General features: G+C 44.3%; 1 protein-coding gene across 5 annotated transcripts in view; it reads right to left on the reverse strand.

The window, feature by feature from the left end:
- Positions 1-1,095: 1,095 nt before the first annotated feature.
- Positions 1,096-15,104, reverse strand: part of ACSL1 (acyl-CoA synthetase long chain family member 1) — a 106,601-nt gene continuing 92,592 nt past the window's right edge. For all 5 annotated transcript variants that reach the window (XM_069744314.1, XM_069744317.1, XM_069744315.1 and 2 more), the window contains one exon: positions 1,096-2,600. In XM_069744314.1, coding sequence (XP_069600415.1) covers positions 2,460-2,600 — 141 coding nt within the window. In that variant the 3' untranslated portion in view covers positions 1,096-2,459. The remainder of the gene's footprint in view (positions 2,601-15,104) is intronic.

Raw genomic sequence — 15,104 nt, forward strand, 5'->3', positions numbered from 1 at the left:
TCTTCCGGTGGATGGTGACCTTGCACTCAGAAGAGTCTTTATTACAGGTCTGAGGACAACTGTCCATTACGAGCACAGATGTGCCCACTAATATAATTTAGCACCTGACTGTACTAATGGCAAAGGCCTGAGAGAAGCTGTCCATCTCAAATACTGGTATGCAAGCTATTGAGTATCACCAGAAAAATGGATAAATATGCAAAACACCATAGAGGTTATATATATGGTTTTACATTGCTTTAGTTGACCATTTATGACCCTTACTAGAATGTTGTCCATCTTTGATGTTCTTGTCCTCTTTCATTACTCCAAATGCTTTCAGAGTTCAATGATCAAATGGTTTGTCCAGTGCTTATTGCAGATGGTGCGTGATGGCTTCCAACACTGCAATGATTTTTGGTGAGTGTTCCTAGGAACGCTTGTAAGCGATAATCCAGCAGTGTAAACAGGCTACTGCTCACCCAACGAACTGGCAAAACGCTTGTTTGTTGGGTGAAATCTTTGTTTGCATGAAAGATTGTCGTTCTCATCAGCGCATCATCCTGTGTAGGACCTGTGCTGCCGAACACTGACCGGTAATGTGCATCTGAAGCATCGTCGGCCTGTGTGAACAGGCTATGAAACTACCATCAAACATGTCGGTGGTCACCAGTCTAACGCTGCGCATCACATTGTACCTTAAAAGCTGGCCACACTACATTTTCTTGCAACGCTACCATAAACTTTTTTTTTCTTTTTATAATCGTTCATTTATTTGGAGTACTCAAATCACAGCCAGGTACCTCTGTTGTGACCTATTGAAATCCAATATTCCCAATCCCGCTTTCACCCAACATCTCCCACTGGGGAGAAAAAAAAAAAAAAAAATTAGAGCCTCGTAAGTTGGACATAACATTAAAATTTGCCCAAACCATCTGTGTTGCTTTGTCCGCATTTGCATTAAAAAGCAGTAAAAGTTGTTAGTATTCTTCTATGAAATATTTTGTGATGAAATCAGATCTCACCACACCACCATGTTATAGCAGCAGTCTTCTAGAGAAGGAATGGGTATAATATTTCAATTCCCGCGGTAGATGAAAAAAAGATCAGTCAGAATGTCATATTATTATTTATTTTGGTTTCCTTCATTTTTGGAAGGGACTGTAAAGGGAACTGGGACAAAAACATTTTTTGGTTCTTACAAGATCAAAAAACCGTTAAGATAACAATTAAATTCAGTTTTAACAAGTCACAAATCATTTGGATAAAAATTGTCTTTCATTATGCAGCTATAAACGATCTCCGCCTAGAATGCAGTGCTTTAAATCACAGGTCTTTACATAAATCATAGGTCTTTACATAGTGCAAACCATTGTGCTTGTTATGTACAACTCCCTTGTGCCTTGTATTTAACAAAACAGAAAATATATATATATTACACGGACACCTAAAAAGCCTTAAAATGTGTGGTTCTGACAATATTAATTTATCCCTCCCGAAAAGTAGACATTTCTGTAAAGCAAACCGGTCACTGAAAATGCAGTCTAACCTGCGGGCAGCATGAACTAGAGCAGGAGCGGAGCAGGTTGATCTAAGTAGCTTGAGTATAACTTGTCTTATTCATTTAAATCCCTGCCCACTCTGGGCTTTTCCGTCAAGTGGGCAGTGCTACTCACTGATTGACCGATCGTTGTCTGCATACACTGATTAGGACCACCCACGAGACTGGAAAGTCCAGAATGTGCATGGACTGAAATGACTAAAATACAAGTTATACTGCCGTCACCAACACCACTACATAAATCTATTCCTTTACTCCGTGCTGTAATAAGCTGCCTGCAGATCGGACCGTTTTTCAGGTCCCTTTAACGTAGTAAAATTAGATACTCTTCCCAGACATCAGTGATAATTGCACTTTTTTTCTTGGTTGCCAGTCCTATGAACATTAAACTGTATCCCAGGCCTCTAGCAGCTTTTGGACATTGACAGACACTCCTTTAGAAAAGGGGGAGTAGTTCCTTTAAGAGGTGTTTTACACGCCGTGCACTACCAAATCTCATTTACATGTAGAAAATTGTGAACAGATTACTGGTCACCACTTCAGAATATTTCTTACACATCCCATAACATGTCAGAACGAGAAATCTTCTGTGCATTGGGTTTTTAGATATGAGATGTTAGAAAAATTATATGATTTGGCAAGCAAAAAGTTGGAGTTTTGGAACAGAAGTGTAAAAAGTCTTGTACACAAACCCAAGTGACAGGGCAAAAAATCCAATTAGAGGCAGAAGTTCCAGAGATTGACATTTGCTGTAAGAGTGTCCAATTTTTCCCAAATATAAGGCCTAGTTTTAGGATCTTAGATCGCAGTACAAAAGACAATACAGGGGACCCGTAAGGCATTGTAGAGAGGTCTTCCTTGTTATTCCTATGACCATTGTTTTCTTAGTGGTTGTATACAGATGACTATGAACATGGACTCATACTTTATTATTAGCATAAAGTTCTTCAATTTGGGCATGGAAGTATTTCCTTAGCTCTGGCCTCTTTGCTTTCAAGGTGGGAGTCAGTAGGCCGTTTTGGATAGAAAACATTTCTGGATGCAGAACAATGTCTTTCACCTAGAAATAACAAAAAACAAACAAACTTAGAGACCCAAAGAGAACTACACAAAAGACTCCGCAAATAACGAAGCAAAATTCTTAGTGCTATTTTCACAGTTTACTGCTTTCTGGCATGTCTATTTCGTTTTCCCCATTTGTTCTGCATTTTTTTTTTTCATTTTTAGTAAAAGGAATTTTTTATTTGACAATCACATTGTTTAAATCAGGTTATGGTGGGATGGCTTTTAGGCTTTGATTAAAAAAAAAAAAACAGTACCCATATGTTATTTATATGTACTGTTGCTTTTATTTACTTACAGCAGGGTATTTGTTCAATTTGTTTCGGATTTGGTTTTTGTCAGTTTAATGGCCGATGTGAACATGCTCCTATATTTTGCATGCATACCAACTTATACTCCAGTTACGGCAATTCTTTTCGGTCAAGTTTCAGGTTTCTGCATTTAGTACAGGCAAGGATGTGGCCTCCCTTTAAGCAGGACATTGCATTTAAAAAGCTTTCCATTTGCTGGGTCCAATCGGGACCTGGTACTGCTCTGCCCTTATTCACACAGGATGTCACTAAGAAACATGGTAAAGTTTTAATACTAGTGGTTAGGACCACCCTGATTGTGGTATACCTAGATACTGGTGGGATACTTTTCACGGGAATGAGCATATACAGTGCCGTCATGGGTTCTGGGGGAAAAAAACAAAACAAACCAGACTACCACCAGTAAGTAACCTTGGCATTTTCCCTTCACCCATGAAAGCACACCTTAGAGAATTATAGAGAAGCTTATCACCTTAGGGAGGGACCGCCACTTGCAGCACCCTTCTGCCAAAGGTTAGGTCAGCAGAGGAGGATCGATCTAGTCTGTAGTGCTTAAGAATGTAGAAGGTGAGGACCACGTTGCAGCCTTACAAATCTAGTCAATAGATACAGGAGGCTGCGATGGCTCTGGTGGAATGAGCTTTAATGCCCTCATTAGCAGAGTAAGCTTAACCAATAGCCTCCCTGATCCAACTTGCCATTGTACTTTTTAATACCTTCCACCCTTTTCTATTGCCCTGAAAAGCTACAAACCGGGATTGGCGCCTTCTCCACTGACTGGTTACAGACATATTCCATCAAAGCTCTTCTGACATCAAGACTGACACTTCTCTCCAGGGTCACTAGGGTTATTACAAGAAGCAGGTAGGAGGATTTCCTTGTTTCTATGGAACCTCATTGCTACCTTGGAAATATTGGCCAGGTCTGGCTTTAACACAATTCTATCCTCGTACACCAGAGTATATGGATGGTTTATCGAAAGGGCTAGAATATCATTAACCCTACATACTGAGGTCAGTGCTACCAATATTATGGTCTTCAGAGTCAGGAATTAAACAGATTATTCTTGCAACGGTTCAAATGGATTTTTGATTAATGTCTCCAGCGCTTGGTTTAGGTCCCATGGGGGAACTTTAGGAATTGGGACTGGTCTAGATCTGCCAGGATTTTATAAACCTCGATATCCACCTGATAGCTGCCAGATTGTGATCGTATAATGCTCCCATGGCTGAGATTTGAAACTAAAGGGTATAAATAGCTAACCCAAATTCTAAACCCCTTTGGAGAAATTCTAGGATGGGTTTAAATCGTAACCTTCCCTCCTAATTTCTCACATGAATATTCCCAAAACTTCCTCCAAGTTCTGCCTTAAATTTTTGTTATCGGTTTCCTACTCTTCAATATGGTGGAGATTAATCCTGGAAAGAACCTTTTTGACTGGATAGTGCCCTCAAGTTCCATGCTGTTAGATGTAAGCCTTTAATTTGAGAGTAAGAAACTGGACCCAGAGTAAGAAGGTCCGCGATCGCCAACAGGATCCATGGATTGGACACAGACATTACCCTCATTGAAAGAAAAACCCATGTCCTTTTCAGACAAAATGGAGCCATCAAAAATCAAATATATATATATTACACACATACATTCACCTCTGTCTTTAAGGCCAATTATTCCTCGGAGGACCTTTTGATGGGTGTTTTAAAGTCTGTGGACTATGGAGGACTCTGACAATTTTAATTTTCAGGCCTGTCCTTTCCAAAATCCAATTGCTGTAAGACCGGTTATACTAGGCATGGATGAAGAGGGAAAGCCTCCCCCCACTCTCTCCCCCCAACACCTGAGGATTGGCATCATTGGGAAGATTTTTTTGCTCCTTGAAAGAAAAGGGACCACCGAACATAAATCCAGGATTTTTTCTGTTTATCTTACAATTTCCTTTTTTCTCCTGGAGGACGTCCTCCATTAAAGTATATATTTTCTCCTCTAAAAAAAGGACCCCCTCTGTTTTTTGTGCTTAAAATCCAAACAAAAAAAAACAAATCTCCAGGTTTTACGAATATGGCATACATTTTTTTGCCAAATAAAAATTGCCCGTCGCAAGGAATAGAGCAGAATGTATTTTTTTGTCTGGAAGTCCCCTGGGCAGCCTTTAAGCCATAAGGCCCACCTAGCCGCATTTGACAAGCCTACAGACCTTGCCACTAGCCGGGCAGAACCTGCTGATTCATCTGCTAAAAATGCTGACCTTCCTTGCATTCACGGCAGGTTAGCCAGAATTCTATCTCTCAAGGGGGTTTAGCCTTTAGATCTTCCAATTGCTGCAGCCAAATCATTAGGGAACGAGCAGTACAGGTCCTCACAATTGCTGATTTCAAACCCCCCCACTGCAGCTTCCCACGTGTGCCTCAAGTAACCTTCTGCCTTTCTAGCCAGAGGATCTCTTAAGGTACCGTCACATTTAGCGACGCTGCAGTGATATAGACAACGATGCCGATCGCTGCAGCGTCGCTGTTTGGTCGCTGGAGAGCTGTCACACAGACAGCCTCCAGCGACCAACGATGCCAAAGTCCCTGGGTAACCAGGGTAAACATCGGGTTACTAAGCGCAGGGCCGCGCTTAGTAACCCGATATTTACCCTGGTTACCATTGTAAAAGTAAAAAACACTACATACTTACATTCCTGTTGCGTCCCCCGGCATCAGCTTCCCTGCACGGTGTGAGCGCTGGCCGGAAAGCAGAGCGGTGACGTCACCGCTGTGCTCTGCTTTACGGCCGTCCGGCGCTGACACTGGGGGACGCAGGGAAGCCGACGCTGGGGAACGTGACAGGAATGTAAGTATGTAGTGTTTTTTTGTTTTTTTTTTACAATGGTAACCAGGGTAAACATCGGGTTACTAAGCACGGCCCTGCGCTTAGTAACCCGATGTTTACCCTGGTTACCAGTGAAGACATTGCTGGATCGGCGTCACACACGCCGATTCAGCGATGTCAGCAGGTGATCCAGCGACGAAATAAAGTTCTGGACTTTCAGCAAAGACCAGCGATGTCACAGCAGGATCCTGATCGCTGCTGCGTGTCAAACACAACGATATCGCTATCCAGGACGCTGCAACGTCACGGATCGCTATCGTTATCGCTCTAAAGTCGCTAAATGTGACGGTACCCTTAGAATACCAGTATCCTCAAAGGGCTTCTCTCAGAGACGGTCACCCCTATTCTGGGGACTTTGTTGCACGACTCTCCTTCTCCTCTGAGCATGAGGGTAGGGTTCTGTTTTTTCTGGCTTTTTCCATTCCTTGTTAAAAAGTGTTTGTATTCAGCTATTAATAGGAAAAGTACATTTCTTGCTCCAAACATTACATCCTCTAGGGCAGGGGTCCCCAACTCCAGTCCTCAAGGCCCACCAACATGTCATGTTTTCAGGATTTCCTTAGTCTTGCCCAGGTAATAATTGCATCACCTGTGCAATGCAAAGGAAATCCTGAAAACATGACCTGTTGGTGGGCCTTGAGGACTGGAGTTGGGGACCCCTGCACTAGGGATTTGGCAATCTTTAACCCCTTTCTGCCAGATGACTGAATAGTACATCAGCTGGTAGTATCCCCCCGCTTTGAGGTGGGCTGTGGTGGTGAGCCCACCTCAAAGCCGCAACATGTCAGCTGTTTTCAACAGCTGACATTTGCCGGCAATGGGCAGGAGCGGAATCGCGATCCGCCCGCCCCCATTAACTAGTTAAATGCCACTGTCAAACTGACAGCGGCATTTAACAAGCGCTGCCGGCCATAAGTACGTGCACCGCTGACCCCCGTCACGTGACCCCCGTCACGTGATCGGGGGGTAATCGGTGCTTTACCATTACAACCAGATGTCTCCGAGACCTCTATGGTTGTTGGATGGCAGATTGCTGTGAGCGCCACCCTGTGGTCGACACTCATAGCAATGCTGTAATTCTGCTGCATAGAGGTGATCTGTGCATCACCTCGATGTAAACAGCAAAAAACACCATACCAATATGCAGGTGAAGATGAGGCATAGGCATACATTTAAAAATATATATATTATTAAGGCATAAATAAAATAACATAAGACAAGGAATTTCAATAAAAAAAAACTGATGGCAAGCAGGAATAACAACCAATATATAATGGGTAAAGCCACTCTAGAGATACCATATCATACTGCTGTACAAATATTAAGGCATGCATTATGACCAAAACCGGACTATAAACGCATGATATATTAATGGACACAAAGCTAGCTAGAAGCTGATAAAGTGTGAGTGGAGGATAGAGAAAAATACATACTGCTCACAGGGGCATGTATAACTATAGTAAGAGCCTAAGATACGGGGCTTCTAATCCTCCAGCAGGTGTAACCACAAATAAAAGCAAGCTCAACAAATGTGTCTAACACAGCAGAACAATGCGATAGTGACCAGTCTGTGGAACAACATTCCTTATAGACCAATCCATTAGTAACGGTTCTATAAAGAGGCAATAGTAACTTGCATATTAAAGTGTCTCAATGCTGCGTGCCCACCAGTAACCCCGACAGCGCCGTTTCGCCTTGTGACTTCTTCCAAACGGGGGCATGCCCGGTTACTATTGCCTCTTTATAGAACCGTTACTAATGGATTGGTCTGTAAGGAATGTTGTTCCACAGACTGGTCACTATCGCATTGTTCTGCTGTGTTAGACACATTTGTTGAGCTTGCTTTTATTTGTGGTTACACCTGCTGGAGGATTAGAAGCCCCGTATCTTAGGCTCTTACTATAGTTATACATGCCCCTGTGAGCAGTATGTATTTTTCTCTATCCTCCACTCACACTTTATCAGCTTCTAGCTAGCTTTATGTGTCCATTAATATATCATGCGTTTATTCCGGTTTTGGTCATAATGCATGCCTTAATATTTGTACAGCAGTATGATATGGTATCTCTAGAGTGGCTTTACCCATTATATATTGGTTGTTATTCCTGCTTGCCATCAGTTTTTTATTGAAATTCCTTGTCTTGTTATGTTATTTTATTTATGCTTTAATAACATATATATTTTTAAATGTATGCCTATGCCTCATCTTCACCTGCATATTGGTATGGTGTTTTTTGCTGTTTAATAGTGTTTTTTGAGGTGGCAAGTCCACTGGTGGATTCTTTGGTTATGTATATCACCTCTGTAGCAGAGGCAATCGAGAAGTGCATGCTTCTATTGGGAGGCTATTAAAGCATGCCAAAATTGAAGGGGGGGGGGGGGGGGGGAGTGTTTAAAAAATAGGGATTTTTGTGTACTCACCGTAAAATCCTTTTCTCCGAGCCATTCATTGGGGGACACAGACCGTGGGTGTATGCTGCTGCCAATAGGAGGCTGACACTAAGTGATACAAAAAAAGTTAGCTCCTCCCCTGCAGTATACACCCTCCTGCTGGCTCTCAGCTAACCAGTTCGGTGCAAAAGCAGTAGGAGATCAATAACAATATATGAGCGTATAGCAGGTCATATTATATATGAGAGTATAGCATGTCAGATTATAAAAAACAATCATAAGCTAATAACAGGGTGGGAGCTGTGTCCCCCAATGAATGGCTCGGAGAAAAGGATTTTACGGTGAGTACACAAAAATCCCTATTTCTCCTTCGCCTCATTGGGGGACACAGACCGTGGGACGTCCCAAAGCAGTCCCTGGGTGGGGACAACAACAGACCAGGCCCTGTGTAACCGCTACTTACAAGTGCGCCACCGCGGCCTCCAGAGTCCGCCTGCCCAGACTCACATCTGTGGAAGTGTGGGAATTATAGTGCTTCAAGAATGCATGCGGACTGGACGAACCCACAAGCTTGCAGGCGTGCCTTGCTGACGCCTGGTGCCTAGAACCCTTGATAGACAGTGAGATAGGCTGACATCTAGCACGGAAGGACTCCTGGATGGTGAAAAGAATTCACCATGTTATCATGGTCGATGAAACGGCTAAACCCTTCCTGAAAATGTCAGGAAGCCTTCCTCTACCGTCAGGAAGCCCAAATAAAACGTCCAACCTTCAGAAGGACGCCGTCCTCAAGACGTACCTACTCAGAGCACTCACTTCGTCCAGAATATGGGGGATCTTATTCCATTTTGTGGACTGGAGCCAAAAGAGATGAGGGAAGAACTATGCCCTCATAACAGTGGTAATACAGTACCACCTTGGTAACAAGGGATGGAGATGGCCTGAGGACAACCTTGCCTCGAAGGAAATAAGGGAAAAAAGTCTGAAAGAGCAGAGAAGCTAGCTCCGAAGACTCAGAGTGAGAATATCGCAGAGGAGAACGGGACGACTTTCCCTGATAGTAAAGTCTGCCCGGATGAAAAAAGGAGCCTACTGTAAGGCTCCTAGGAATAATAAGGTCCCAATGATCTAACGGTATGCGATAGGGAAGAACTACGTGTGAAAACTCCCTGTGAGAAAGTCCCTACTTGCGGTTGTGCTGCGATAAGGCGAGAAGATACTAGCTCCGCAAACAAAAAAAACGGACGTGGTCAGTGCGGATCTCTGAGGATCACTGGGGCCCCTTTCTGCTTCCGAAAGGCTTTCGGAAGCAGTGGAAGGAGAGTTATGGAAACTGGTACCACGGCAGAACCAGAGCATGGAGAGCGATGGCTCTTGGATCTCGAGGCCGAACCACGAACTCGAGTACATTGGCCTTCAGTCTGGATGTCATCCCACCTACAACTGGAGAGCTCCAGTAAGGACAGATCTGATGGAAGACTTCGGGGTGAAGTTCCCACTGACTTGAGGCGGAACCCTGGCGGCTGAATTTGTTTGCCGTTCAGAGTTCTACTTCTGGGATATATACTGCCGAGATCACCGAATAATAGACTTCGGCCCATCAGAGAAAGTGAGGTACCTCGGTCACGGCGCCTGACCGTGGGTACCTGCTAGATGACTGACGTAAGGCACCGCCGTGGCATTATCCAATTGAATTCGGATAGGGAGACCCGCCAGAAGGCAGTGGACCTGCTGTAAGACTACCGTTCGGATCTCCAGAACAATGATGGGGAGAAGACTGGCATTGGAAGTTACTAATAACCATTGAACCGGGAGAAAGGCCCTGGATGAAGAAGGAGCTCAGAGACTATTGTCTGAAAGTCTGTTTGACTTGCTGAAAACGAGCGGAGCGAAGGAAACCGTTTCCATTGTCGTCACCATTTTTGCTCAGAACTCTCTTAGCAAATCGAATGAAATGAGGGGGTGAGTAATCAAGTCCTCAGAACTCTCCTTGCGCGAGCTCCCTGTTGAAGGGCCATGACCTTGTCTCGAGGAAGAATTACCATCCTTCTAAAAGTGTGCAGGATCATCCTCAAAGGATATCTGCTGGGCTGGAAATGAGGAAAACTTGTCTAAGTGTAGCTGCCAGCCCAGGAGAGAAGGTATCGCAAGAGATATAGACTCAGCGTAGTCCTGGAAGGGCGGCTAGACAGACCAAACAGGGCAGGACGAGCACGCCTCTAGAGTGCAAAAGAAACATGACATCCGCCATGACCCGAGCGAACACTCTGGGTGCGGAAGCAAGGCCGAAGGACAAGGTTGTGACTTGAAAATGCTGTTGACGAATGGAAAGGCGAAGGAATTTTTGCAGAGGGCCAGCAACCCGAATGTCGATGGATGCCGGAAACTGCACCTTTTTCTGTTGAAGTAATGGCTGAGCGGAGGGACTCCATCCAAAGAAGGAGGACCATGTCAAAGGTTGTTAGAAGTTTGAGGTCCAGGGTCGATCTTACTTTTCGTTCCCCTCTTTGGAACCAAGATCCCTTAGATCTAGACTGTGCTGGACAATCCTTATACAATCCTTTATCAGTCTCCCGCTCAAAAGATTTGATTGGCCAGTTGTTGCTGGTGTGAATCAAGGTAGTTAAGGTCTCCAGCCAGGAGACCATTGCTCTAGCAATCCATGCGGCCGCTAGGGAGGATAGAGCGCTGGACCCGAAGCCGCAAGACGGAACGAACCAGATTTGCTATCTGACAGTCCGTGGTATTTTTAATTGATGACCCATCAGGTAGGGATACTGGTAGGTATACCACAGGAGATTCTACCCGGTTAAACTGCCCCATGGCAGAATGTGCGGCTGCATCCAGCAGGTCATAGTCTCTTGCCATTTCCTCTTTTCACGGTGCAGAGATAAAAATTAGGAACCCTCGATCCATCAACCTCTTAACAGGGAAGTGGAGAGGAATTGTCCGCCCTCTTGCATCATCCACTAAATAGTGGTGATGCAGAGGGGGGAGCTCGTACGCCAAAAAGGGTGCCTCTATATGTCCACAGAGTTCAGGTCTCCAGGTGGACAGGACAGGTTGTCTGGCGTTAGGCCTGGATGCAGAAGAGGAAACAGAGACGACACTCCGTGTGCTCGTCTGTTGATGGTGTGGGGAGATCGGTGCCCTTTAAAGGACCCGTCGCCCTTAAAAAAACAGGCCAGGCATGGCATCCCACGTAGAGGCTTCTGTCCAGTGAATCGCTTACCCGAATTGAATGGCAAATGCTCTCGAGGGAGTTTAGTCTCTGAAGCTCTGGCAAGCTCAGGCAATATCCAATCCATATTCAGAGCATTGTTGTCATCAAATCATTGGTGAGGGAGCAGAAAACGAAAAACTTCAGTTTTCTAGATGCCTGTATGTTTCTAGATGCCTGCACGTTTCTTTAATACTTGCGGCCCCTGCTAGCCGACGGCTCCCATGTAGGATAGGGACCATGTATATTGGTCCTGCGAGCACTCCAAACACAGAGGGTACACAGAGGGATTCAATCTCTTGGTCCGAGAACCATGGATTGGTCAGTGAAGAATTCCACTGAGGGGAACTAGAGGATAAAGCTGGGGTCGGCGGCAGAGGGCTCCTCGGACTGATCAAGCGCCTTTAAGACCAGGGAATACTGGTCATACGCCTTTAAGACCAGGAAATACTGGTCATGCACCTTTAAGACCAGGGAACCCTGGTCATGCGCCTTTAAGACCAGGGAATACTGGCCATATGCCTTTAAGACCAGGGAATATTGGTCATGCGCCTTTAAGACCAGGGAATACTGGCCATATGCCTTTAAGACCAGGGAATACTGGTCATGTGCCTTTAAGACCAGGTACTTCCTTACCCGGGTACTGATGTAGAGTCGATGTGCCCCTTTAATGCAAAAATACTGTCACCCCAGTGTGAGCTGGCCGGGTGGACCAAGATGGCCACCGGGAGCTGCAGAGTTGATAAAATCTCGCAGAGAGCGAGAAGCGCCAATTTGGGGGGCGGAGCCACAGTTGAATAGGCCTAAGCCGGGGCCTAAATTTCTGTAGCCGGCGGAAGTCACCAGTAGGTAGTTCCAGGCAAGACTTCCAGGATGCGGCCTACAAATCGGCCGAAGCCAGGGGCTAAATTTTTGCAGCCATCCAGAGCGTTACCTCAGGGAGGTGGGCCACAGGGAAGTGGCTGAGGCTGCCTGTCAGCATGTGGGATATCCCTCTGATGATGGATCCACTCACCATTGGTGCGCATCCCGGCATGGAGCCGCCGCGGATGTGGGTTTCAGCGCTGTTCTGTGCAGCGTGGACGGTGCAGGGATAAGCCTCAATCCATCATCCGTTTGTTAGGGAGGTGGAGAGGAACCGTCCGCCTCCTTGTGCCATCCGCTTTCACAGTGGTGGGACACTGGGGGCTGCTCGGACGCCATAGAGAGGGGCCTCTGTACAGCCACGGAGTTCAGTCCGGGTGGACAGGGCCAGTTGTCCGGCATTAGGCCTGGCTCCAGGGAGGCGACACTCCATGTGGTCGCCTGCTGCTGGTGTGGGGAGATCGGGACCATGAAAGGAACAGTTGCCCCTGAAGTGAGCTCAGGCATGGCTTCCCACGTCGCAGGAAAGGGTACGAGGAGGTATACTCGCCGTGCTCGCCTGTTGATGGTTCGGGGGAGATCGGAACCTTGAAAGGAACCATCGCCCCCTTCACTCCGTTAATTAAAAAATAAAAATTTATAGAAAAGTAAACAATAAAATAAAAACGTTGGGGTCTGAAACAGACCCATGTGCCTCCTACAGACACTAAGCAAGAACTGGTTAGCTGAGAGCCAGCAGGAGGGTGTATACTGCAGGGGAGGAGATCACTTTTTTTGTATCACTTAGTGTCAGCCTCCTATTGGCAGCAGCATACACCCACGGTCTGTGTCCCCCAATGAGGCGAAGGAGAAATATATATTAAAAAAAAAAAAATTATATAAAAAAAAGTTCAAATCACCCCCTTTCGCCCCAATCAAAATAAAAACTTAAACCTTCACATTTGGCATCAGTGTTCAGAATCGCCTGATTAAAAAAAAAAAAAAAAAAAAAAAAAAAAAAAGGATTAATCTGATTGCTAAACGGCGTAACGAGAAAAAAAATATCAAAACGCCAAAATTACTTTTTTTGGTCGCCGCGACATTGCATTAAAATGCATCAACGGGTGATCAAAAGAATATATCTGCACAAACATGATATAATTTAAAAAAGTCAGCTCGGCGTGCAAAAAATAAGCCCTCACCCGACCCCAGATCATCAAAAATGGAGATGCTAGGGGTTTCGGAAAATTGTACAATTTTTTTTTTTTAACCCCTTCATGACCCAGCCTATTTTGACCTTAATGACCTGGCCGTTTTTTGCAATTCTGACCAGTGTCCCTTTATGAGGTAATAACTCAGGAACGCTTCAACGAATCCTAGCGGTTCTGAGATTGTTTTTTCGTGACATATTGGGCTTCATGTTAGTGGTAAATTTAGGTCAATAAATTCTGCTTTTATTTGTGATAAAAACGGAAATTTGGCGAAAATTTTGCAATTTTCACATTTTGCATTTTTATTCTGTTAAACCAGAGAGTTATGTGACACAAAATAGTTAAATAACATTTCCCACATGTCTACTTTAGGCTGGTTTCACACTTGCGTTTTAAAACGCAGCGTTTTTAACGCAAACGCATTTGATGCAAAAACGAGTTTAAAAGCATGCGTTTTTGCGTTTAAACGCGTTTTTCCCTGCGTTTGCGTTTTTGAAACGCATAATGAGAAGTGTGTGACAGCTGCCAATCATCAAAATCAACTAGAAAACCCACTATAAACATAAATACTTAGGGTTAGGATCCCTAGTAACCCCTAGGGATCCTAACCCAAACCCTAACCCTAGGAATCCTAACCCAAACCCTAACCTTAGGGATCCTAACCCAAACCCTAACCCTAGGGATCCTAACCCAAAGCCTAACCCTAGGGATCCTAACCCAAAACCTAACCCTAGGGATCCTAACCCAAAGCCTAACCCTAGGGATCCTAACCCTAACACAAACTCTAACCCCAACCCTAAGGGTTAGGATCCCTAGGGTTACAGTTTGTGTTACAGTTTGTGTTACAGTTTGTGTTACAGTTTGTGTTACAGTTTGTGTTACAGTTTGTGTTACAGTTTGTGTTACAGTTTGTGTTACAGTTTGTAAGTGTGTATTCTTGTGTTTTTCTATAAAAACGCATGCAAACGCATGTGCTTAAAAACGCATGCGTTTACATAGACATCAATAGGTTTTACCGCGAAAAAACGCATGCGTTTTTTTTTTGTGGCAAAAAAAACGCCGCTAAATGCCGCTAAAATTACAACATGTTGCATTTCTGCAACAAAACGCATGCAGAGAAAAAAACGCATGCGTTTTTAATGTTAAGTATAGGGAAAAAAAACGCATGTTTTTTTTTGCGTTTTTTACCGCAAAAAAAAAAAAAAACCGCAAATGTGGAACCACCTTTACATCAGCACAATTTTGGAAACAAAATGTTTTTTTTTTGCTAGGACGTTATAAGTGTTAAAATTTGACCAGCGATTTCTCATTTTTACAACGAAATTTACAAAACCATTTTTTTTTTTTTAGGGACCACCTCACATTTGAAGTCAGTTTGAGGGGTCTACATGGCTGAAAATACCCAAAAGTGACACCATTCTAAAAACTGCACCCCTCAAGGTGCACAAAACCACATTCAAGAAGTTTATTAACCCTTCAGGTGCTTCACAGCAGCAGAAGCAACATGGAAGGAAAAATGAACATTTAACTTTTTAGTCACAAAAATTATCTTTTAGCAACAATTTTTTAATTTTCCCGATTTTAAAAGGAGAAACTGAACCACGAAAGTTGTTGTCCAATTTGTCCTGAGTACACCGATACCTCATATGTGGGGG

The sequence above is a fragment of the Ranitomeya imitator genome, chromosome 1 (assembly GCF_032444005.1).
Source record: "Ranitomeya imitator isolate aRanImi1 chromosome 1, aRanImi1.pri, whole genome shotgun sequence".
In the NCBI taxonomy this organism is placed as follows: domain Eukaryota; kingdom Metazoa; phylum Chordata; class Amphibia; order Anura; family Dendrobatidae; genus Ranitomeya; species Ranitomeya imitator.